Source organism: Bos indicus, chromosome 29 (genome assembly GCF_029378745.1).
Source record: "Bos indicus isolate NIAB-ARS_2022 breed Sahiwal x Tharparkar chromosome 29, NIAB-ARS_B.indTharparkar_mat_pri_1.0, whole genome shotgun sequence".
NCBI lineage: Eukaryota > Metazoa > Chordata > Mammalia > Artiodactyla > Bovidae > Bos > Bos indicus.
The window spans coordinates 49,124,482-49,149,058 of NC_091788.1; the positions used below are offsets into that span (position 1 = coordinate 49,124,482).

General features: G+C 48.8%; 1 protein-coding gene across 3 annotated transcripts in view; it reads left to right on the top strand.

Moving 5' to 3' along the window:
• Positions 1–1,370: 1,370 nt before the first annotated feature.
• Positions 1,371–24,577, top strand: part of NAP1L4 (nucleosome assembly protein 1 like 4) — a 58,106-nt gene continuing 34,899 nt past the window's right edge. For 2 of the 3 annotated variants that reach the window (XM_019954788.2, XM_019954786.2), the window contains exons 1-4: positions 1,371–1,500; positions 20,476–20,506; positions 20,675–20,733; positions 22,296–22,395. In XM_019954788.2, the coding sequence (XP_019810347.2) occupies positions 1,386–1,500; positions 20,476–20,506; positions 20,675–20,733; positions 22,296–22,395 (305 nt within the window). In that variant the 5' untranslated portion in view covers positions 1,371–1,385. The remainder of the gene's footprint in view (positions 1,501–20,475; positions 20,507–20,674; positions 20,734–22,295; positions 22,396–24,577) is intronic. The other variant, XM_019954787.2, reaches the window with a different exon arrangement.

Here is a 24,577-nt window from a genome sequence, read left to right on the forward strand (position 1 = left end):
CAGTGGTCAGCCCACAGCCTGCCCAACCAACTAGTGCTGGTGTGGTGTGGTGGGTGGGGGGCTCCACCAGCTCCCTGCCACCTGCACTGACCCCCAAATATCTGGGCAGGGCCAGACCCGGTGGCCTCGTGAATATGAGTCTTTATTAAACAGGAGGAGGAAGACCCCCTCACCTGAAAATTCTGGGGTTCTTTTCTGTTGCCGTTTACGCCTCCTCCCCCAGCTCTGCTCCATCCTTACTGAAAGCAAAGCAAGGTCACTGCAGAAAAGTCAGAAAAGCCAAGTAAGGCTTGGGATCCCATACCTGCTCCCAATACAGATGCAGGTCCCCACGTTGGGGGTCACATTTGGGCACCCGCTGGCCACCCCGTGGTTAGTGACCGTATGTCCTTAATAGTCCCTCCAACAGGAGCCTCTAGATGGTTTCCAACTTTCGCCCCATGAAACTTGCTCAAAGTTAGAACCTGTTTCAGGAGCAGGCTCATTCAAAGACAGGAAAGTTTCGGAAGAAAGGGACAAAAACGACCCCTCAACTGAAGAGAGCGCCCAGAAACACACTCTGAAGCCCGGGCCTGTGGCATGTGGGTTTCCACCGAACTGTCATCTCATCTCACTAAAGCGCTTTTTAAGTTTTCCAGGAACTGTGTTGTGGGGAGGCCGGGGTCGGTACCCCAACGCCAGCGGCCCAGCCCTTCCTCTGGTCGGGGAGGTCAGCCAGGCCAGAACCAGTCTGAGACACTGGGCACGCGGGCCTGGGCGCTGCCCTGGGAGAGCCCGTGAGTGTGCGGGGTAGGGTGGGGAAGGAAGAGGGGACCCACGAGCCAAGCCGTGCAGGCAGGACGAGCCTGGGGACCTGAGGGGGTAGATCTGGGCCAGGGGATCGCGGAGGTCGGCGGGGTCAGCGCGCGTTCCTGGGAGTGGAGCTCAATCCGAGGTACCAGGGGGCGCGGGAGGAATCCGAGACATTGCCCAGGCCCCCGGGGGGCCGGGGAGGGGAAAGGGGTGCGCCCGAATCGGGGATAGGGGGCTGCACAGGCCAGGGGTTGGGCGATTGGGGTGGGGAATGGACTGCGCAGGCAGGGGTGGGTGGGTGAGGGGGCGAAAGGGGTGGCGCCCGGGTTGCATAGAGAGGTGCGCAGCGGCAAGCGTCCTCCACGTGGGCCCCGCGCGCCCCCGCCCCTTAAAGAGGCGGAAGGAGCGCGGCCGCGCTCCCTGGTGACGCCACACGCCCTTATTTGCATGAGCGCGCGGGTTTCGGCGCCGCGTCCCCGAGACGGCTTCCGATTGGCCGTCGCCGGCGGCGCCGAAGCGTAGCGGACTTGCGCCGCACTGGTCCAATAGCAGCCCGCTTTGCTCGAGGAGGGCGGTGACAGCGGACTCGGCCAATGAGCGGCGGCGTTGTTGGCGGCCACGGCGGCGCAGTCCCGGAGCGAGCGAAGCCCAGACGGCTGCCGCTACTGCCGCAGGAGGCGCGAGGTGCGGCGGCGAGGGCTCGGCCGGGTAACGCTTTTGTTGGGACCGGCGGGGCCGGGGCCGGGCTGGCGGGGGCCGCGCAGGAGGCCATCTCGGGGAGCCGCGGTGCCAGGGGCGGGGCCGGACCCGGAGTGGGGAGCGGGCGGGCGGGAGCGTAGCCCGCGGGGAGGCGGGCGGGGCCCGGCGGGCGGCCGGGAGGCGGCGGCAGGTGTCCGCGCGGCCCGAGGGTCAGGAGCGCTTTGTTCCCGCGCGGTCCCCGCCAGCCCGTCTGCCAGCCCTGCTATGTCCCGGGGGAGGTTGAGGCCGCGGGCCGGGCCGCGAGCGCCCGGGGGAGCGCGGAGCCTCCCGGGGCCTTTGTTTTCGGCCCCGGAGCCCTTCCCCGGGGCGGAGTGACCGCGATTCGCGGCCGCCGGGGGCTTCGGGCCCGGGTTTGCTGGCGCGGCGGCACTTTTAGCGGCCCTGGCCGTCGTCGGGGCCGGGCGGCCGCGTCATTCTGCAGGCGGGGAAGCGCGGCCGGCCGACGAACCCAGCGCGGCCGGAGACGGTGACGGCAGTCACAGCGGTGTGCCTGTTGGTACCTGACTGCCTACCCGCGTTCCCCTCCCTCCCCAGTCCTCTGTTTCCCGAATGCTTTCTGTGCGTCCCAGCAGAGGGCCGCCCGGTCGCAATCAGACTTCCTTTCCACCGTCCGCAGTGACTCCGGGTCTGGGTTCAGCATGAAGCCTTTTGAGCCCCGAGGAAGGCGGGGGTCGGGTTCCTGGCCAGGCGTGCCCATACCCTCCCTTGTTTGCGGGCCTGTGGTTCATATGCCGCCCCCCCCCCCCCCCCACCTTAACCTGTCCTGGTGGTTCAGTGGTGAAGAACCCATCTGTCCGTGCGGCAGGCCCCGATTCGATCCCTGGTCCGGAAGATCCCCTGGGGAAGGAAACGGAAACCTCCCTCCAGTATTCTCATCTGGGAATTCCCACGGGCAGGGAGGCCTGGTGGGCCACAGTCCACGGGACCGCAAAGAGTCGGACACGACCGAGCCGCTGAACAACAGCAACGCTGTGAAGTATAATAGGCACCCGAAAGTTCTCGGAATGAGTCATTGAACTAAGTTGTCTTCTTTAAAATTACTCCTTTTTTTTAAGTAACTGTTCCTCTTAAGTGATTAATAGTTGTCCTACACACCAGGACCTCTGATAGTCTCTTGGCTTGCGTTGACTCATTTCAGAAGTCTAATGACTTTTGAGGTAAGCACTGTTGTTTTCCCCTTTAACCACTCAGGAAGCTTGAGGCCCTGAGAGGGTTAAGTAAAGTGGTGTTTGCAGGGTGACAGAACTTGGGTTAAAACGCAAGCAGTTAGGCCTAGGGGGTCTTCATTGCTGCACGAGGGCTTTCTCTAGTTTGTGGGGGAGGGTACTCTAGTGGTGTGCGGGCTTCTCACTGCAGTGGCTTCTTTTGCTGTGGAGTTGGGGCTCTAGGGCACACGGGCTTTGGTAGTTGCGCTTCCCAGGCTCTAGAGCACAGGCTCAATAGTTGTGGCACACGGGCTTAGTTGCTTCACGACATGTAGGATCTTTCCAGACCAGGGATTGAACCCGTGTCTCCTGCATTGGCAGGTGAATTCTTTACCAGTGAGCCACCTGAGAACTTTGCCTAACTTTCCAGCTTCTCTGTAGAGAGGATGAAAAGTTTTAATAAGCTGTTTTTATTATTGCAGTGAGCCTAACTGCGGAGAAGGCAATGGCAACCCACTCCAATACTCTTGCCTGGAAAATCCCGTGGACCGGGGAGCCTGGTGGGCTGCCGTCTATGGGGTCGCACAGAGTTGGACGTGACTGAAGTGACTTAGCAGCAGCAGAGCCTAACTGAAGTCTAGGTTTTGAGAATTTAAGCTGGTTGATTATTTCCAGCTCCACATTCTGTGATTCCACAGAATGCTAAGTGCTCTCCATAGTAGAATCTGGAAATGATTACAGACAGCGATTAATGATAGCTAGTGGGATTAATAATATGCTAACATAAAAAAGACTTTGCAAGAAAGAAAGATGGTGTTACGAGTAGGAATACATTTAAAAGATTGAGTGCTAAAGTGGAGGAAGGTGGCTTAAACATTAGCGTTATCTATTAGCGGTTAACTTGTTAAGATAGAGTTGACAGGAGAAGGAAATTGTAGAAAATGAATTTTCTCAATTAGCTGCTTTTTTTTAAACTTGTTTTGTGACGGAAATTTTTTTCTTTCATCTTTCGAAGGTAAAGTATCCTATTTGTTCTGAGATTTGGGGATTGATTGAAGACTTGGTCAATAAAAATACCATTGCAAGACTTAATTTCCTATAGAATGAAGTGACAAAGGGAGATTGTTTTATAGATAAAATAAATCGTGACTATTTTAAGTTTATTTAGGAAAGCTTTCACTGGAACTTTGAGGTCTCTTCTCATGGAATGATGACAGTAATTATTTTCTAAATAGTTATTTATAATTATATAAAATAATTTGAACACTATAGTGCTGTCTTAAACAGCAGTTACTACTTTGTAGTCTTTTTTTTGACCCATGTTACTAATTTAGAATGTCCACTGTTATTTGTGCCTCTGTATTTCAAATCAACATCTAAATACTTTTGTGACTTTTGCATTATTTTTGAAAATACTGTATAGAATGGTGATTGGAGACATTGAATTCTTCCCAATAGTTGATTCTTACCACTTTCGGTTTGATAGCTTTAGTAAACCGAATTCTGGAAAGGATACTTAGGTTTGAGGACTGTTGCCCTCTATAAGTGTACAGATGCTGTACTGTGAATTGACCATTAAGATTATCAGACCTTTCTGTGATATTTTCTGTTGAGAGATTTTAATCTGAGATCATGAATTTGTAGAAATTGAGGGCTTAGGGTTGGTATGTGTTCGTCAGTGCATTACAGCCTGTGAATTCTTGCTTGAATCTTTAGTTAAACTATTTCCATTAATCTGTCAGGATTTTTACCAGCTTCTTAATATTGAAAGCATTATTAATTCTGTGTCTGCAACTTGTGGCCAACTAGGGTTGAAATTGAAATCCTTCCTTTTTTTTTTTTTTTTTTGAGCAAGTAGATAGTCTTCTAGCATCAGGAGGTGTGACCTGAAATGTAAATCCATACATGGACTGATAGAGTTCAAAATTACTTACATTCAGTTACTTTTCTTCCTTTTTGTTCATTGTCCACAGTTTTAAAATGGTTTAAGATTGTTTTGATTGTGTTGTACTTTTTAAAAGTTTTGCCAGAGAACCAAGGGTGGTTTTTTGTGTTTTTTTACATGGATAGTGTCTGTGACCAGTGGGTGGTTTAAATTCCCAAAGCCCTAAAGGGCCACCAGCTATATGAAACAGGGAAGAACTGGTGCTCTGAGTGATGGCGTGTTTGAATAATAAGGCGGTGTTGAGGAGCTTGTTGGGAGATTGGTCTGGGACTGCTGTTTGGGGAGTGCTTGCTTTTTTGTTTTTTTAAAGGAAGAGGTGTTTAGGCAGACAGTATTAGGTGGGTGCAAAAGTGATTACGGTTTAATATTAGTTTGGTGCGAAAGTAATTATGCTCTTCATTGTTAACTTTGCCGTCTGACACTGGTATACGTCCTAAGCTAAATGTGGTAATGTTATACATGATTTTAATGTGCATTTCTTGCTTTATGTTTTTTGCTAATGACTTATTACTTGTGGTTTATTTTATATTTAGACTGTAGAAATACTAGATAAAAAGCAAATTTGAGAGTTTTTTTTTTTAATTTGACTTCAAATGGGCTGTAAAGCAGCAGAGACAACTTGCAACATCACCAACACATCAACAACTAGGAAGTGCTTCCGAGCACAGCGCTATGCTGGTTCAAGTTTTGCAAAGGACACCAGAGCCTTGAGGACGAGGAGCGTGGTGGCCGGCCATTGAAAGTTGACGACTAGAGTTAAGAGCATCATCGAAGCTGTTCCTCTTGCAACTACACGGGAAGTCGCTGAAGAACCCAGTGTCAAGCATACTGTAGTCATTCGGCATTTGCAGCAAACTGGGAAGGTGAAAGAGCTCGTTAAGTGGGTGCCTCATGAGCTGATTGCAAATCAGAAGAAACACAATTTTGATGTGTTGTCTTAGAATGTAACAGCAACAAACATTTTTTGATCAGGTGAAAAGTGGATTTTATACAACAACTGGCTATGACCAGCTCAGTTGGTGAGCCGAGAGGAAGCTCCAAAGCACTTCCCAAAGCCAAACTTGTACCAAAAAAAGGTCATGGTCACTGGTAGTCTGCTAATCCACTACAGCTTTCTGAATCCGGACGAAACCATTACATCTGAGAAGTACGCTCAGCAAAACTGCAGTGCCTACAGACGGCATTGGTCAGGAGAATGAGCCCAGTTCTTTTCCACAACAGCTTCTGACTTCACGTTAACACAGCCAACACATCAGAAGTTGAGTGAACTGGGCTACAAAGTTTTGCCTCATCTGCCATATTCACCTGATCCCTCGCCGACTGACTACCACTTCTTCAAACATCTGGACAACTTTGCAGGGAAAGCGCTTCCACAACCAGCATTAGGCAGAAAATGCTTTCCAAGTGTTGATTAGGTCCTGAACACAGATTTTTTTACTCTGGAGAAATAAACCAACTTATTTCTCGTTGGCAAAAATGAGTTGGTTGTAATAGTTCCTGTTTTGATTAATAAAGATGTGTTTGAGCTTAATTATAATGATTTAAAATTCAGGATCCAAGACATCAATTACTTTTCTATCAACCTAATAAAAGGCCGATATTACTTAGACTGCTCTACCACTGGGGTGATTCCAGAAGCAGAAAGGAGCTGGTGCAGGGTCACTGCAGGAAACTGCTCTCCTCCAGCCGTGCTTAATCTGCACACTGCCTCCTGGTCCAGTGAGCATGGCTTCCTAGACTGCACTTGTGAGGTTTTCTTCTTGAGCGCTGCGCTTACTAACGGGCAGCAAAGAGTTTTGTGTTGGACTGTTAGTGGGATTTTCAGGAGGTAGTTTATGATGCCGTGTATTTGTTTTTGTTTGACAGCTTTTGGTTTTCTTCCCCGTCCTCTTCAGAGAAAGCAGGACTGCTTTACATTGTTTGCCATTGAATTTTAAATTTCATGAGTATTTAGTAATCGGAGAGGTGGTGTATTTCTATAGGGACAAAACTACAAAAGATCACTTCATGAACTCTACCTTTTCATCTTGGCAATTCACTGTGTAGCCTTAATTTTCCTCTTAAAAATATACTTTGTAAGCTGTTACGAAAGGTGCTTCCGTTCTGGATCTGTGGGACTTTTTTTTTTTTTTTAATGAACGGTGCAGAATCTTCCTGCGATGCAGGGGACCAGGGTTTGATCCCTGGATTGGGAAGTTCCTCTGGAGAAGGGAATGGCAATCCACTCCAGTATTCTTGCCTGGAGAGTTCCATGGGCAGAGAAGTCTGGTGGGCTACAGTCCGTGGGGTCACAAAGAGTCAGACGACGACTGTGCGACTAAGAGACACACACACACACACACACACACACACACACACACACACACTCACACTGTGCATTTTATTCTTATCCCCAAAAGCCTGTTCGAAAACAAGCTAAAATGATTTCTGTGTAATAGTTGTGTGGAGTGGTGGAAAGAGCAAGTGTACAATTTAAATATGTGCACAGGTTTTAAGAATGAAGTTGGGGATGTTCTAATTTAAAACATTAGTACTTGTTTATCCAGCTTCACAGACACACACACACACACACACACAGTGCATTTTATTCACAGGTTTTAAGAATGAAGTTGGGGGTGTTCTAATTTAAGACATTAGTACTTGTTTGTCCAGCTTCCCAGGTGCTCAGTGGTAAAGAATCTGCCTGCCAGTGCAAGAGATGCAGGTTTGATCCGTGGGTCAGGAACATGCCCTGGAGAAGGAAATGGCAACACAACCCACCTCCAGTACTCTGGAAATCTCATGGACAGAGGAGCCTGGCAGCCACAGTCCATGGCGTCGCGGGAGAGTTGGAGCCCAACTTAGGCAGCAAACAGCAACGACAGCAAGCGCTACTCCCCAGTTACCGTGAAGTAGCTTTCCCTGATTTTCATCTGTCTGTTCGTCCGTGAATGCCATCTCTGCTAGGTAGTTCTAGGGTTCTGGATCCTGGGGTGTTTTATTGCACTGAATAAAACAGATGAAAGACCTTGCCCTCACCTGTTTCCACAGTGGGAGACAGTTACGTTATATAGGGGTCGGTGCGTTTGAAAACAGGAGTAGAAAGAAGGAATAGGGACTTGGGTGTTTGCAGTTTGAAATAAAGGAGACAGTGTTACTGACAAGGTGACAAGACCTTGGATTAAGAAGACTTGGAAATGTTTGACTCATTCATTCATATACAAAGAATTGCAGAGAAGAGAGTGTGGAGGAGGAAATTGGAGCTATAGCAATGAAGAACCACTGTGCCTCCAGTAAAAATAGGCTGTTTTGGTTAAGGAAAGGAAACTTTTTTACTTGCTTTGTGAAAACCGAGGGCTTGGTCTGGAGCAAGCTTCTAAAGAGACGGTCTGCCCTTGTCTCATGGACAGAGGCAACTTCCTGTGTCTTGAGAACCTGCCCAGGAGAGGCTTCGAGTGTGCAGGGTCCCTGCTGTTGTGCTGTACTCGGGCAGCTCGTGGCGGACCGTCCCTCAGCATCGGGGAGTGGTTGAGTGCAGTGGGTTGCCTGGTCCTTGTCTTCTGCCTAGTCCTGTGCTGGACCCAGGGATGGCTGCGTTGAGCAGGTAGATAAACCTCGGCCTTCGTGGAACGTAGTCTTCAGTGGGAAGGCAGACATGGGTCATCTGTCAGTCGCCGAGTCGTGTCTGGCTCTTTGCAACCCCATAGACTGCAGCTCGCCAGGCCCCCCTGTCCTTCACTGTCTCCAGGAGCTTGCTCAAGTTCTTGTTCTTTGAGTCAGCGATGCTGTCCAGCCATCTCATCCTCTGTCATCCTCTCCTGCCCTCAAGCTTTCCCAGCATCAGGGTCTTTTCCAGTGAGTTGGCTCTTTGCATCAGGTGACCAGAGTATTGGGGCTTCAGCTACATTGAATCATTTATCTGTTCTTTTTCTAAAAAACATGCAAGTAAAAAGCTTCAGACATTTACAGAAGTTGTGGTTCCCGCATACACCACTGACACTTGGTGACAGAAATTAGAAATTAACTACTTGCCAGTTTTAGTTCATCTGTAAACATGTAATACATACGGTTTTTTAAATAATTTTTTGATCATGACAAAAGAAAAAGTGCATGTAAGATAGTTGTTACACATGTTTGAAATCAGTTTGAACATAATTTTAAGACTACTTGTATGAGTGTAGGACATGGACAGTTTTTTTTTTAACTGCTAAGAGACTACAAGTATACTGAAGAGTATGTTGATTTACAAAGACGTTTTCTATTGTTCCAGCTATTTACATTAGTGATCTGATTGTTAGCTCTAGATGTGTTTTCACTTAGCGGCTGGCACAGTGAATCCAACACAGTTAACTCCCCTGAACTAAGGCGTGCAGTGAGAGACTCTCCTGGTCCAGCTCTGTACAGGGGCCAGGGTTTGTGGGTGGAGGCGTTAGGATGTCCTGGGGGTAGCGTCCTGATTCCTTCTTGGAACAGAGTGGCTTCTCTGCCCTGGGCCAGAACGTGGCCTGGTAACCCTGGAGACTGATCGGGCTCCCCCTCGGGTGGGTAGAGTGGGGTCAGCAGCCCTCAGGCTTTTATGTGAACCAAGTGCTTGTGCTGTGGGGTTCATTTGACGGCCACGCTAATTTAATAAGAATTGTGGACTCTGGTGATATTCCGAAGTCTTACAGAAATACATTGATCACATTTAAGTTCATTTTAATCATTCAGTTATGGGGAGATACTGAGGACCTTTGAGTTAAGATAGGTAATACATGTGTAAACAGGTTTGGTTATGTGAGGGCTGACCACATTCCCCAGTTCACACCTTGTCTCTTGAGAGTGGCCCAGTTTGAAATTACGAAATTACTCTCTAACTATGGGCTAAATGTTGTCAGTTAAAAATTAAGAATTTAAAGTTACATTGGATAATTTACAACCAAAATATTTTCCCCTATGAAAAGTTTGGGGTAAAAAAATAAGTTTAATCCATAAATAGAATTGTGAGGTGTCTTATATAAATAGCAAAACATTCATTTGTGTAATCATGGAAATTTGCATGCCAGTCCAGATTTAGAGTTAGAGGCTCAAGGTTTTTGTTTGACCCTGAAAGGGAACCTGAACTGCTATGTTCTTTTGAAATTTTAGAATATTCTATTGCCTGGTATTCCTTTCATATTTCAACTTAGTTGCCTTTTAAAAGTAAGAGATCCTTTTGATGAGGTTTGGAGCTGAGTTTTCATGAAATTAATATTAAACTCAGTATGCTAACATTTGAAACAAATGGATGGTTATATTTCTTAAACCTGCAAATTTGGTAATTCCTTATAACTTTCTATTTTAAGAAAGTTTTGTTAAAATAGTGGTGATGAAGGTTGACTAACTGAACTCCCGCTTGTTTGTAACATGTCACCACACTAGGTGACTGTTTCTTAGATAAGGGTAGTCGTGTTTACAGTAACCTGGTTTGTATGTTTTATGGCAAGCGATAAGTAGGATCTAACAGCATATTGTAACAGCAGAGGGAGACCCGGAGTAGACCATGTACTGGGCCCTTCTGGGTTTCATCCCATCTTCAAGGCCGCCTCTCAGGTAGGCCCTGGTTATGGATGTTGGAACCGAGGTTACACAGCAGGAAATGATAGGAATGGTTTTCAAACCCAGATCAAAACCAGATTGCTGTGTGTGTGCTCTGTGTTCAGTGTGGAGTTCTGGGTTTGTGGTGTTTTGACCTCGAAGTATTTGACACTTTTTTAAACTCATTATCTTGTTTGTTGTTCTTTCCTTGATTCAATGCCTTCTGGAGGCATGGGGAATGTTCTATTGTGTTTAATTCTAACTGCTGGGTGGTTGCGTCACCCAGAATATGGTCTCTGTATCAGTGTGGTGTCGCTTTGGAGTGGTGGCATCCCGGGGGGAGCCAAGCATCTTTGGCCTCTGTCGTCAGGAGGGCGTTTGTCCATGACCAGATGTTTATCGTCAGCTGCTGTCTCAGTCCTTGAGACTTCGGTGTGGCCGGCAGGACCTGGGGAGTGTTTCACACTCCGTCTGTGGAGGGAGGTGTGTTGGGGTGCTGCTGCACTGCTGGCCCCGACCCTGACTGAGCGGTGGGTTGTCACCTGTTCCAACAGTAGCAGCTGCCATGTTGAATTGAGCAGTGGGAGTGGCAGCAGAAGTGAAGTCTGCGCTGGGGGTGGAGGGAAAGGTCACCAGGGTCTGAATTTGAAATCTGCGAGGATTTTCATCTAAAATGGAATCAAAGGATACGAATGGGAAACTCATGCCTGCGCCCTCAGGAAGATGAAAGTTAAAGACTGTGAGACTGATTTCCCGAAATTGCTCGATTCACAGAAGATCGAGCCTTGTGCTCTGACCAGTCGGCATCTGCCAGCACTCTGTCCATCTTCAAGTCAGTGAACTTCAAGTATGTGAACTCCTCACTGGATTTTCCTCTTTTGCACCCTGTGCCCACAGAAGCAGCCTGCCCTCAGCCTTCAGACTTGCTGTCGCTCACTTCAGCTTGCATGTTCCACATGCAGTTCCTCTGCTCTCCCAAATAAACTTGATTTCTGGTAACTTGAGCTGGCCTCAGTTTGCCTCATTTCTGGTAGGTTGTCATTACATGGTGTGAGAAGTGGGCTCCAGAGGAGACACCCGCCAAGGAACGACCCCTTCCAGTGAGCAGGGGACCCCAGCGAGCCCTTGGTGCCCTTCGTCCCGCAGGCCTCCGTGACTTGGTCTGGGAAGTCTCCTCTCGGATCCAAAGCCCCTCCTTTTGGATGAGCTCTCTGACTGTATTTGGGGTCTTGGTAGGGACAGGTTGTCTGGGGAGGGCTGTTTCATTCTGAAGTCAAAAGCAGGATCCGGTCATCTGAAGGTTCTAAAAGTGGCCCCTTCAGGAACTCTGATGTGTTTAAGGGTCTTTCCACTTACAAATGTGCAGATTTTTAACTAAATGGATCAGTCTTACTAAGGATAACTGAATTCCAAGGAACCTTTGATCTCCCCAAACTTGTTTTTCTCCAAACCAAGTTAGAAAACTGCAGCTACCAGATGAAGCCATCCACATGGAGTAGTTACGGTAATTGTTCTCTGGAGCCTTCTAAATGTGTTCGGGATCATAAAATTGCCTCCTTACCAAATACTGTTTCCAGATGGAACCTAGCAAACAAGAGGTGGGGCTGTAAAACGCCGGAGGCCTCTTCCTCGGCGTGAGCCGAGGCCCTTCCTATCCTGCTGCTCCATCTCCTCTGTATCTCTCTGCTCAGTCGTGTCCGACTCTGTGACCCCATGGACTGTAGCCCACCAGGCTCCTCTGTTTGTGGGATTTTCCAGGCAAGAAGACTGGAGTGGGTTGCCGTTTCCTTCTCCAGTATCTCTCTTTGCTGCTGCCTCCTTATCCTCCCGTCCCCTCTTACCCGAACTTCCTTTCTTTCCTGTCACTGAAACCTCACCAGCGAAGCCCATTAAGACTTACCCTTTCAAAATTAGACCTGAGGATCCTACTAAATCATAGCAAGTTTCCTACACCCCATGGGCACAGGTTAAGCTTAGGGCTGCATGGACTTTCCCAAGGTAACAGCATCCTCATAGACCCGGGGGAGGAGTTCAGTACTGGGTCCCCGATTTGCCAGCTTAGCCCTCCGGCCTCTGTCAGTCAGGCCATGTGCTTGTCTCGGATAAGTCAGGCCTAACGCTAGACTAAGGCAACCAGCTGAGAAAACCCTGAACGATCCCTGAAGCTTAAATGAATCCAACTGCCAGCCCTTTGATGTGACCAAGCTGCGGTACAGCCGAAAACGTGCATGGAGCCTGGAGCCGGCCCCCAGTCCCTGGGCTGGAGTGCAAGGCAGGCGTACCCCCAGAGGCCTGCCGTGTCCGTCCGTGGCTATTACAGCAGGCTCCAAACTGTTCTCGGAGGCAAGTCAGGCTTCTCTGTACCAATGCTGAGTCCACAGAGGTGGCTTGTAATTCCGTGTTTGTAAGTGACCTAACCGTAGACTTACCCTGTTGGAACAACCTGTATAGAATTGGAGACAGTGTCTGCCTTGGTCTTGTCAGTCTGGCCAGTCAGTTGGCCTGGATCCCTGAAGATGACACCAGAAGAAAGACAGCTGCAGCAGATGGAGACTCAGGGCGGGTCTGGCCTCCAAGAATCCACAGCCAAACCCACCCATGCAACGCCTCCGAGGACACCCGGGCTGCCCCGTCCCGCCGGTGAGGAGGCGGGGAGACGGCCTTCCCCGTGCTGGTGGGCCCAGGGCGGCTCTGTCCGTGCTCAGCAGCTCCCCCTCGCAGAGGTGCAAGCGTTCCAGCAGGACCCGGTTCTGTCCCAGACGGGGCCGCGCACTCGTCCTTGCCGTGCCCGTTGACCTACCAGAAAGCCGACGGCCCAGGCAGGGGTGTGTCCAGGGCCTTGGGCAGCGACAGCGTTGTGACTCCCTGCTGCCCGCGTCCCTAACCCCCATGTGCTCTTGGTGGTCATCTCTACTGGAAGCAACTTTTTCACTGTGGGCGACTTGTGTAGTTGTTTTTTTTTTTTGTATTCCCGTTGATAAATGTAACTTTCTGCCTTTACTTGGGAAGGACAATATACCTGGACAGTCATGTATTGGGGGCTTTACTGAGGTTCCCTTTTTCACAGATTTTTTTTAAGGTGTTTTTAAAACATTGTGTTTTGGTGGTGCTGGGTCTTCATTGCCACTCACAGGCTTTCTCTGGTGCCAGTGCCTGGGGGCTCTCCTCGTGGTGGTGCCTGGGCCTCTCGTTACGGTGGCCTCTCTTGTGGAGCTCGGGCTCTAGGCTCAGGGACTCTAGGGGCGCAGGTTCAGTGGTTACAGCTCGAGGGCACCGGAGCGTGGGCTCAGTAGCCGTGGTGCACAGGCTTAGTTGCCCTGTGGCCTGCGGAATCGTCCCAGTCCAAGGATGGAACTCGTGTCTCCTGCGTTGGCAGGCAGATTCTTAACCTCTGGACCACCAGGGAAGCCCTTCTCCCAGGTTTTAAAGGCTTGCTTAAATGACATAGAGTTCTCTGGAGGTACCACCTTACTGTTAATATGTAGATGGTTTGCTTCTTTGCTCACCCTTCCAAAATTTCCACACAAAGACATTGTTCCCCTGTTAAGAATCTTAGCCATTAAGGGATATAAGGTCTCAGAGGAAACACTGCAATTTGTCCAAACACACATTTGATATCTAGGACATGTAATCTCAGAGCACAGAATACACTTAGATCCTGATAGACCTCCAGGCATTTAAAACTCTCCAGACTCTTCAAGTGTCAGTTACAGGGTTTCCTTTGGTTAGTGGGTTATTGTTGCAGTTGGATTCCAAACTTCTCTTTAATGACTGTGCCCCTATATGCCTTTTTGGGCAAGGGGCGGGAAGGGGGCTTTGCCATGCAATTTGCAAGATCTTAGTCCTCTGACCAGGGATCAGACCCACACCCCCTGCAGTGGAAGTGCAGAGTCTTAACCACTGGACTGCCAGGGAAGTCCTGTATGCCTTTCTAAAGAGCAGCAAATCCGGCCTTGTTCAGGGTGACCAGGGTAGTTCTGTTGTTGTTCAGTTGCTCATGTCCGACTCTCTGCGACCCCGTGGACTGCAGCACGCCACACTTCCCTGTCCTTCACCATCTCCCAGAGCTTGCTCAAAGTCATGTCCATTGAGTTGGTGATGCCATCCACCCATCTCATCCTCTGTTGTCCCCTTCTCCTCCTGCCTTCAATCTTTTCCAGCATCAGGGTCTTTTCTAATGAGTTGGCCCTTCGCATCAGGTGGCCAAAGTATTGGAGCTTCAGCATCAGGCCTTCCAACGAATATTCAGGGTTGATTTCCTTTAGGATTAGCTAGTTGGATCTCCTTGCAGTCCAAGGGACTTTCAAGAGTCTTCTCCAACACCACAGTTAGCCTTTGAAAGAAAGTTTAATAAATTCCACTGAACCTTGGATACCCAGATTATCAGCTACCCCTTTTCCTTATTGTGAGTGAGAAGGAAGGGAATGCCCTCGGGATTTTATCCAAAACTGACCCCTGGGTTACTGCCGCCCACAGTTAGATCCCTGGCCTGAGGATATGGCATGTCTTAGAGCGGTGCCTGGTGCTGCCCTCTTGGTGAAGGCTGACATCTTTGCATCTGGCACTGCTCGGCTGTGTGGCGTCCCCTCCTTGCCGCACCTTCCGGCAGGCCGGTGTCACCCTCTGGAGTCTTCCCAGTCTCTGCGCGCATCACTCACTCACTGTGACAGTCTCAGCCTGCCCCGCATCTCCCCTCCTCCTCTGGTCAAGTTCCTGTGACTTGACTTGGGTGGCGTCATAGGGACACCTCATAACTACTTACAAGCATCTCCTAACTGAGTCTTGATCTTGCGTAGTTTGCCAACTCACTAATGGTTCTTAACTGAAGCATGCAGGGGGTAAATCCTGTGCTGGGTGTGAGGTTGTTGAGACTGCCTCCTCCCCTTCGGCTGCTTCCGCTCAGCCAGCTGAACCGCACCACTGTGCCTCGTCCTGTGGTGCTTCACAGACACTGTGCTCCTGAGTGGAAGGTCTGTGGCAGCCCTGTGTCCGCAAGACAACTGATGCCATTTTCCTAACAGCATCTGCTCCCTTCGTGGGTCTGTGACGTTCCGTAATTCTCACAGTATTATTTTCTTTGGTACGGTGATCTGTGATCAGAGATCTTTGATGTTACAACTTGCTGAAGACTCGAGTGACGGTTACCATATTTTTAGCAATTAAATATTTTTAAATTAAGGTATGTGTTATGCCAAAGAATGTTCAAAATTGGCAAAAACCACTACAATATTGTAAAGTAATTAGCCTCCAATTAAAATGAATAAATTTAAAAAAAAAAAGAATGTTCAAATTACTGTTCACTTGCACTCATTTCACATGCCAGCAAGATTATGCTCAAAATCCTTCTAGCTAGGCTTCAGCAGTACATAACAGAACTTCCAGGTCTACAAGCTGGAAAGGCAGAGGAACCAGAGATCAAGTTGCCAACATACGCTGGATCATAGAAAAAGCAAGGGAATTCCAAAAAAAAATCTACCCCTGCTTCGTTGACTATCCTAGAGTCTTTGTGTGGATCGCAACAAACTGTGAAATACTCTTAATGAGATGGGAATACCAGACCTCCTTGCCTGCCTCCTGAGAAATCTGTATGCAGGTCAAGAAGCAATGGTTAGAACCAGACACGGAACCACAGACTGGAAAGGACTGTGTCAAGGCTGTATATTGTCACCTTGCTTGTTTAACTTATATGAAGAGTACATCATGCGAAATGCCGGGCTGGATGAAGCACAAGCTGGAGTCAAGATTGCCAGGAGAAATATCAGTAACCTCAGATATGCAGATGACACTGCCCTTATTGCAAAAATCGAAGAGGAACTAAAGAGCCTCTTGATGAAGGTGAAAGAGGAGAGTGAAAAGGCTGGTTTAAAACTCAACATTCAAAAAATTAAGATCACGGCATCCAGTCCCATCACTTCATGGCAAATAGATGTGTCAGATTTCATTTTCTTGGGCTCCAAAATGAATGCGGACAGTGACTGCAGCCACAAAATTAAAAGACGCTTGCGCCTTAGAAGAATAACTATGACAAACCTAGACGGTGTGTTGAAAAGCAGAGACATCACTTCCTGACAAAGGTCTGTATTCGTGTATGTCCACAGTCATGTATGGATACGAGAGTCGGACCATAAAGGAGGCTGAGTGCCAAAGAATTGATGCTTTTGAACTGTGGTGTTGGAGAAGACGTGAAGAGTCCCTTGGACAGCAAGGAGATCCAACCAGCTAATCCTAAAGGAAATCAACCCTGAATATTCATTGGAAGGCCTGATGCTGAAGCTGAAGCTCCGATCCTTTGGCCACGTGATGCAAGGAGCTGACTCATGGGAAAAGACCCTGATGCTGGGAAAGATTGAAGGCAGGAGGAGAAGGGGGCGACAGAGGATGAGATGGGACGACAGAGAGGATGGGATCTACCGAGGGCTTGTTGCCGTGGGGTGGAGAAGCTGAACTTAGAAAGGTAATTAGGAGTCTCCTGATTCACAGCTTTAACTTTTAATGCTTGTGTCAGAGCGTTCCAGTATCAACAGACCCATGTAGACAGCCTAGCAGAATTGTCTTTCAAAACTACCGAGCCCCAAACCTCCACACTGCATAGTGTGGGGCATTTTTTTTTAGAAGTTGCTTCACTCAAGGTAATTTCCTTATTAACAAACTTGTAACAGGTATGATAATATTTAACATATTAAACCCAGGTACAATGAAAATATTTTACTTAATGTTAATTATTCTAAGACATGTTTATATTAGATAGGTTAACAAACAAACATTAATATCAGGTATTTAATACTGAATATTTCCCAGTTCACATGAACCTGGAATTTATTGTTTAATTTAGAATTATTTGATTTGTAAGCTCTTTTCTTTAAGCCAGTTAAATAGAGCTCATTTACAAATTAATCTCAAAAATATTATCCAGAGACAAAGACATACCAAGACATATTTAGACAGATACAACACAAGATCTAGCTTTATTTTCTAAGTTTAGTCATGAATTAGGTATTACAATATAAAATTTACTAGTTCATAAAAAAACAGTTGAAATAAAATTTTTAAAGGCTTTTCCCCATTTTCCCTCAGTCTCAGGGGTTAGAGATGGTCTGGATAAGTGTTCCTGAGAGCCCTGGTCTCAAGGCACAGAGAAAGAAAATCAAGTTCTAACAAAATGGCAGCAGGTCTAAACCAAATGGTGGCCAGACAAAGCAAAATGGCCATCAAAAATCACAACACAGAACACAGAGTTAAAACACACACATGTAAACCTGGCAGTCCTCATCAGACACTCCCTTAAACACAAGAATACAGTCTCTCAGAAAACCTCCTATAGAGACACAACTTCAGATCCAAGTACTAACAAAGGAAAATATCTCAGGTCTTCAAAGATTTCAAAGGGAGGAAAGGAAGCCAGGTTGAAAGAAGAAGAGGGAGGAGGCGGGAGAGTGGGGCAAAAGGGGTGGCCTTACAGACATCTCCTGCCACCTACAGACACCCAGGCGTTACGGGACTTTACCCTGGGCCTCCGGAGAAGGGAGGACTGGAACTCGGCCCTACCAGCAATCAGACCAGACCAGAACCAGAATTCGAGTTCTCTGCCAAGAGGAGGTGATCAGTCTCCAATCGTCATCTCGGGCTGAGGCCCTTCGACCAGATTCCTGCGTCCAGAATCGGGGGACTAGAAAAACAGGGAAGGATAGGAAGGGTTAAGGAGAGGGAAGGGGAGAGAGGTCAATAAAGTCTCTTATTCCTTACCCAGTCAGGGCACTCTGGCCAGTTGTCTGCGTCAGGAGGAGACCAGGGACAAAAGGGTCCCAGTTGTGGCCGCTGGGTCTGGTCCATTGGCAGGCAAGCTGGCCCCTGAGTACCCCGAGTGGTCAGGATGTCAGTCTCAGCGAAGAAGAGTCCAGATTAGTTTCCGGGTTGTCCTTAACCAGTCATTCTGACTCGGAGACCTTCCTGGTGGTGCATGCCTTGTTCAGCCAAGATGGATGTCAGAGAGAAGGATTCTGGGAGGTGGTCGGACATGTGTCTCCTTTTGACCTTTCCCGAATTCTTTCGGTTGGTGGTGGCTTATTAGTTCCATGTTCCTTAGCAGGACCTCTTGTAAAACAACTCACGCAGATGGTTACTATGGTGCCTGGCCAGGGTGGGCAGTTTCGATCAGTATGCGTCCCCTAACACTTCTAGGTTGACAGAAACACACCGTGCTAGCCGTGTGGCCTCGGGTCAGGCACCTCAGCTTCCCCTCCCTCAGCGTCGTCCTCTGTGCCCCGGGGTGCGCCTCCTTGCTCGAGTCCGTGTGGGGAGGCGCCTTACGCACGTCCCTCGCCAGCACGGAAGGGGTTGGCATCAGGTGTGGCCTGATAGGGTGGTGAAAGTGGGCCGTGGCTGTTAAGCCGGCAGTGAGGCTGCTGCAGCAGGGAGCAGGTGCTGCGTGCCGTCTGCACAGAAGGGGTTGGGGCATGTGTGTGTTAGGCGGTGCAGGGTTTACTTACGTAGCCAAGTGATCGCTGGTTTCAGTGATTAACCAACTTGGCAGTAGGTGTCAGAATCCTTTCCTAGTCTTTGGCCCAGGAATCCTGCAGTCACAATCTCCTGTTGCTGTGAAGACTAACCTGGGATGGGGGAAGCCCTGTAAACTGAGATGTCTTCATGTAGACACTACCAGAGGTACATCCTGGGGGAAAAGGCTTTGGTATTTAACAGCTGGTAAAAGCTAAGTATGTTAGCTTTTAACATGTCATCAGATGTCATTTTGAAGGCCTGCCTGTCTCGTGTTTTGCGTTTATAGTATGTGAAACGGCAGAATATAAGCCTGGGAGTAGCCCGGGTGCAGCTGTATGCATGCGGCCGACTGCAGGGGAGCTGAGCTGGGAAGCACGGGGATTCGAGTTTCTGTGTGGGGTGACTGTGGACTCAGTAGGAGGTGATGGGGACCCTTGGAGAGTGTTTTTCCATTGCTGGTTTTCATTTGCTTAAATCGTTTAGCTTTTGAAAAAGATAATGTAACATTTATGTACTATGTTCAATTCTTAAAATAGTTGGTAGTAGTTCAGTTGCTCAGTTGTGTCTGACTCTTGCAACCCCGTGGACCCGCCAGGCTCATCTGTCCCTAGGAGTTTCCAGGCAAGAATACTGGAGTGGGTTGCCATTTCTTTTTCCAGGTGATATACCGACCCAGGGATCGAACCCAGGTCTCCGGCATTGCAGGCGGATTCTTTACCGGCTGAGCCGCCACTAGTTAGCATGTTTTATTTTGAAACAAGATGCAGTTAAAGCAGTTGTAGTTCATAAATTCCAGTTGGAGCTATTTTTCCTAACTAGGAAGGGTTATTGTTCTCTTTGACCCCAGGGCACTGATTAAAGGGTTTCTGCTTTGTTCAGATGCCCAGGAAGGAGACATCCACCAGCTATCAGCCCGAAAATGCCCCTCGGAGCCCCGGGATGGGGGGTTGTTGCTAAACGTAGGACTAAGAAGGTTGATCACCAAGCCCGACTCTTTTTACCTGTGCATTTGGATAGGGTTACTGTCAGGGTCTCTGAGGAGTAAAGGTCTTAGAACCCGCCTTTTATGGGTAGACAGTCCCCTGATGTGGAGCTGGTCTTGTCTTTATGTCTCTTGTGAGAGTGGGATCATCCTGAGTGTGTTACATGGTGCTTTCACACAAGCACTGCATCTTCAGTGTACAACTCGTAGATTCAGTCCCAGACGGTTTCAGTTTTGTGACAGAGGAAGTTCCTCAGCCTTTTTATGCCCATAGCGGTAGTACCTATTTTACAGAGTGGTTCTGAGTATTAAAAGACCATCCAAAATAGATGTGCCTTGCCAGGAAAAAAAAAAAGGACCATACGTAATAAAATTTTAAACTCATCACGTAAGTTGCAGTTTAAAAACAATATGAACACCAGTAAATGCTTTGAATTACTCTGAAATAATTGGCCTACCATAAATAAGTGTTCCTGTTTCTAAAACTTGGTATAAACACAAGTTAAAATTGATTAATTGTCATTATTCTGAAATCTGGTCGTTTTAGTGCGAACAAGAGAAATGTTTTATGAGCGAAATGTGCTTGCACTGAAACGCATATAGTTTGTATAATTTGCTGAGTTTCGACAAGTGTATGTATCCAGGTAACCAGTACCCCATTCAAGGTCTGGAACGTTCCCAGCGCCCCAGAGCATTCCCTCCCTGGGAGGTCCTCACCCTCATCTCAGAAAGTCAGTGTTAGAAGAACGGGTTTGAAATGCTTTTGTTTGTGAATGTTTGTAGTAATGTTGTAGTAATGTTCATTCTTTTTTAATTTGTAGGAGATAAAGACATTCAGATGGCAGATAACAGGTAAGGCAGAGCGGTCTCTGCTTGCTGGAGTGTACATTTTAGTTGGTGCGCTGGGGCCAGGTGTCATCAGGTGCTGCAGCTGACGGCTCTCGTTAGATAAGAAAAATGGCCCGTGTTGTCTGTCTTGAAACTTTGTGGAGACTAATACTTTTAAATATACGATTTTAGTTTTTCAGATGGTGTTCCTTCAGATTCCTTGGAAGCTGCTAAAAATGCAAGTAATACAGGTTAGTGCTGCGTGTGGGAGGGTGAGCCTCTGGTGAACTTGTATGCAGAGTGGGGGCTCCTACTCTTGAACCTTTTAGTAAAATAGAACAAGGAATTCAAGTTCTGGGTTATTGTACTTCAGAGGCTTTAGCGGAGTTAGAATGATTAAAATGAAGGCCAGCGCTTCATTCAGACCCGGCAGAAGTCAGGTGACCAGCAGGCACCTCAGGCTGACGGGGGAAGTCTGCGTCTGCCAGTCTCTCCACTGACAGGGACCTTGTAGTCACCAGGCTGTCAGACACCTCGTTCTGTGGGCCTCTTGCCTACCCTGAGACGCTCGCATGGGGATTCGGACAGCACTGATGGTCCTAGCTGGATCGGGGATGACCTTGGTGGGCAGCAGAGGGTGTTCTCCTGCTTCTGTCAATCTGACTGACAGATAAAATCCGTAAAGAAGCACTTCCCGTTGTCCCTTTCTAACATTATGTAGACTCATGGGTTTGCTTTTTGTTCTGTGTTCTATTATTTGCCATCGTTATTCTTTTTGGGTTGCAGGTTGTCCCATGTGGCCTGTGGAGGCCCCTTAGAGCTGGCCTCCGTGCCCCTTTGCTTCGTCTCCATCCGTTTTGGGTCCTCTCTGCCGTTGTGGCACAGGGGATGTTCCACTGTCTGTTGAGCTTTCCTTGCCCCAGACCTGAAGTCCACATTTATGCCAGGAGCCCTGTGTCTTTTAGTGGGGACAGAGATTTAGAAACCAGAACATATGTGCTGTCGGTTTATAGGCCTTTCGGCGGCTGGAGCCAGAGCTGTGCGTCTGTGTGTTCAGTATTTACGTGCTGTGCGTGTGTACAGTTCTACAGACACACAGTCACATCTGTGTCATATACGTGCACAGTGCTTCATGTTAGCCACTGTCCTTGTAGTTAAATGTTAAAAGAGAGTGCCTGCTGTCGTATTCAGCTTGCTCTCGTCACCGTCTTACAGAAGGGTGGGCAGTGCTCTGGGTCTGTGCTTCCTCTCGAGTCAGGTGAGGACGCAGACTCTGGGTTTCTGTAATGTCGCTGAGGGCTGGTCGGTTCAGGGCAGAGCGTGTGTCATGAGCCAGGGCTGTGCCGGTTCTCAGGAGGGCTGATGGCCCTCAGGGTGCTCTGTTCACTGGGGGTCAGCACAGCGTGTGTGTGACTGGTGACCATGTCCTCGCTGGGAGGTGGGGGCTTCCATCGCTCAGGCGAGGGCAGGACCCTCGAGCGCCCTGTGTACGTTCGTAACCGCCCACTTGGTGACTGACGTAGGTTATGCCTTTAAAACCCTTTAAAAATAAGTGTTTTGACACTTTTCACTTTGTCACAGCTCTGTGTGCCGTAGTATTTTGTTGTTTAGTTGCTCGGTTGTGACCCCATGGACTGTAACCTGCCAGGCTCTTCTGTCCATGGGATTTCCCAGGCAAGAATACTGGAGTGGGTAGCCATTTCCTTCTCCAAAAAATAATTATTTTTGAAAAAAATGTTTTTTACTATTGACTGTTGTGTGGTGGGTGTATGTTATGTTTTTTTGGCTTTGTCTTTTTTTTAACTCTTAACAGAAAAGCTCACAGATCAGGTAATGCAGAATCCTCAAGTTTTGGCAGCTTTGCAGGAACGACTTGACAACGTCTCCCACACTCCTTCAAGCTACATCGAGACGTAAGTATGCCCTGAACGAGACTTGATGCAACTTTAAGAAACAAAGAAAGAAAACTCTTTGGGTTCTTAAGATTAACAATAAGTATGCTTTCATTCAGTAGACCTTGCCTGCTGTGAGAGCAGGCCCTGGGGCTCCAGAGACGAGCGTGGGTTAAAGCCTGGCAGAGGACGCAGGCCTGTGGTGAAGGTGGTATGGCGGGTCGGGCTCCCTGGGCCGTCCTGGAGCCTTGAGAGGACTTCACCTGTGCAGGAAGGGCCGGAGGGGGGCCCAGGGAGCCCGTGCTGCCTGCTCGGCCCCGCCAGCCTGTGGCGCCAGGCCTGCTCACTTGGGCAAGCCCTGTCCCGGGCGTGTGAGGACGCCCGTGCTTGGGGCCTTTGGACGGCCTTTGCAGGGCAGGGCTGGGCCTCAGTGTGTCCACCGTCTCCACGGGCGCCCCCGCACAGAACGGGGTGATGTCACAGGCAGGGCACGCTGGGGGTCTGCTCTGCCCAGAGAGAGGGTGTTCCGGGAGATGAGCTCGAGGGAGGGGTTCTGTGAGGGGCTGCAGACTGGATCGGTGTGTGTGGTGGTAGGCGGTGACCTGGGGTGAGCCGGGGAAACGAGCGAGAACGTTGGTTTCTCCTTTCCTGCTGCAGACCCTGGGTGCGTGGGGGCGCTGGCTGAGAGGAGACGGAACGGCAGGCGGTCCGTGGGGTGGAACTAGCCCCGTGTTGCGTGCTGCGTGTGAGGTGCCTGTCGTGGGGACAAGGCTGCGCGGGTGATGCCACTGTTTGGAGGCCAGCTGGGAACCGTGTCGAGTCCAGTTGGCTTGAGCCCCGTGTTGTTCTGATTTGAAGAGTACGAAGTTAACCTCTAAGTTGCGTAATTAGTGTGGAAGAGAAGTGCAGGTGTTGATGTGTTCAGTGCCATAAATTCCTGCCCTGCCTTCTCCGGGCATCTTGCTCAGTTTCTGTGGTTGGGAGCCTGGGGTGCACCACCTCTGTCCACACTGCACTTGCCTGGTTGTCCCAAGATGGGGCCTCTGTGATCGAGGCTGTCCCAGGACACTAGGCCGTCCATATCTGCAGATTCAGCCAACGGAGGATCAAACATTGGGGGACAGAATTTTTCCAGGAAGTTGCAGAAAGGAGAACTATTTACATAGCATTCACGTTGTATTTACAGTATATGGAAGGACATGCTGAGGTTATATGTGTGCACACGCTGCCCTCTTACACATAAGGGACTTGAGTGGGTTTTGACGGCCATGGTCCCGGCCCCCTGGACGGCCGCACCTTCTGAGCAGTGCCGTGTTGAGAGCTGCGGGCGCTGTGTCCTCCTAGCCTGATGCCTGCCCACCCCCCCCCCCCCCCCCCCCCCGGAGGAGGACTCCAGGCGGGACCCAGGCCCGAAGCAGGGGCTGTGTGCATCTTTGAAGGCCCAGGAGTCTGCTGTTTTTTCCAGGTTGTGACTCAGGGCTTTGGGTTAAATACATGATTTTGATGGATTTACAGTGTTTTTCTCCCCCTCTTATGATTTATAACAGTAAGGCACCCAAATGAAGCTACTTCTTAGAAGGTAAAGAGTGCCGAAGGGCTGAGGCGCCCGTCGCGCTCTGGCTCAGCACGACGCCTGTTGTCTCTGGTTTCTCCTTTGCTGTGCTGGTAGGAGCACTGATTCTTTGGGAACACGTTGTACACCGGCCCTGTTTTCATCCTGTTCATCTTGTCCCTGTTCCCAGTCTTTAACTTTGACATCAGCGGTCATCCAGTCCATAAATATTTGGTTGTTTTCTTAGACTAAATTCTGAGGAGAAGTTGAGACAAAGGATATTTTCAAGGTTCTCATTTGTCCTTAAGAAAAATGGGTCAGTAAGAGGGCCTCTGCCCTCAGCTTCATCAAACCTGGGAATTTTTTTTTTTAATTGCCAATTTGATAAAAGATAGCAGTTTTGTTTTGTTTTACTTTCCATTTTATTGTTAGTTTATCTTCTGCCGTGTGCAGGCTTCCTCGAGTTGCGGGCAGCGGGGCTTCTCCTGCTCAGGAGCAGGTTCGGTAGTTGTGGCACACGGACTAGGCTGCCAGTGGCATGTGCGATCTTCCCAGACCGGGGATCGAACCTGTGTCCCCAGTATTGGAAGGTAGGGTCTTACCCACTGAACCATCAGGGAAGTCCAAGACAGCAATTCTTTTAAATTTAAA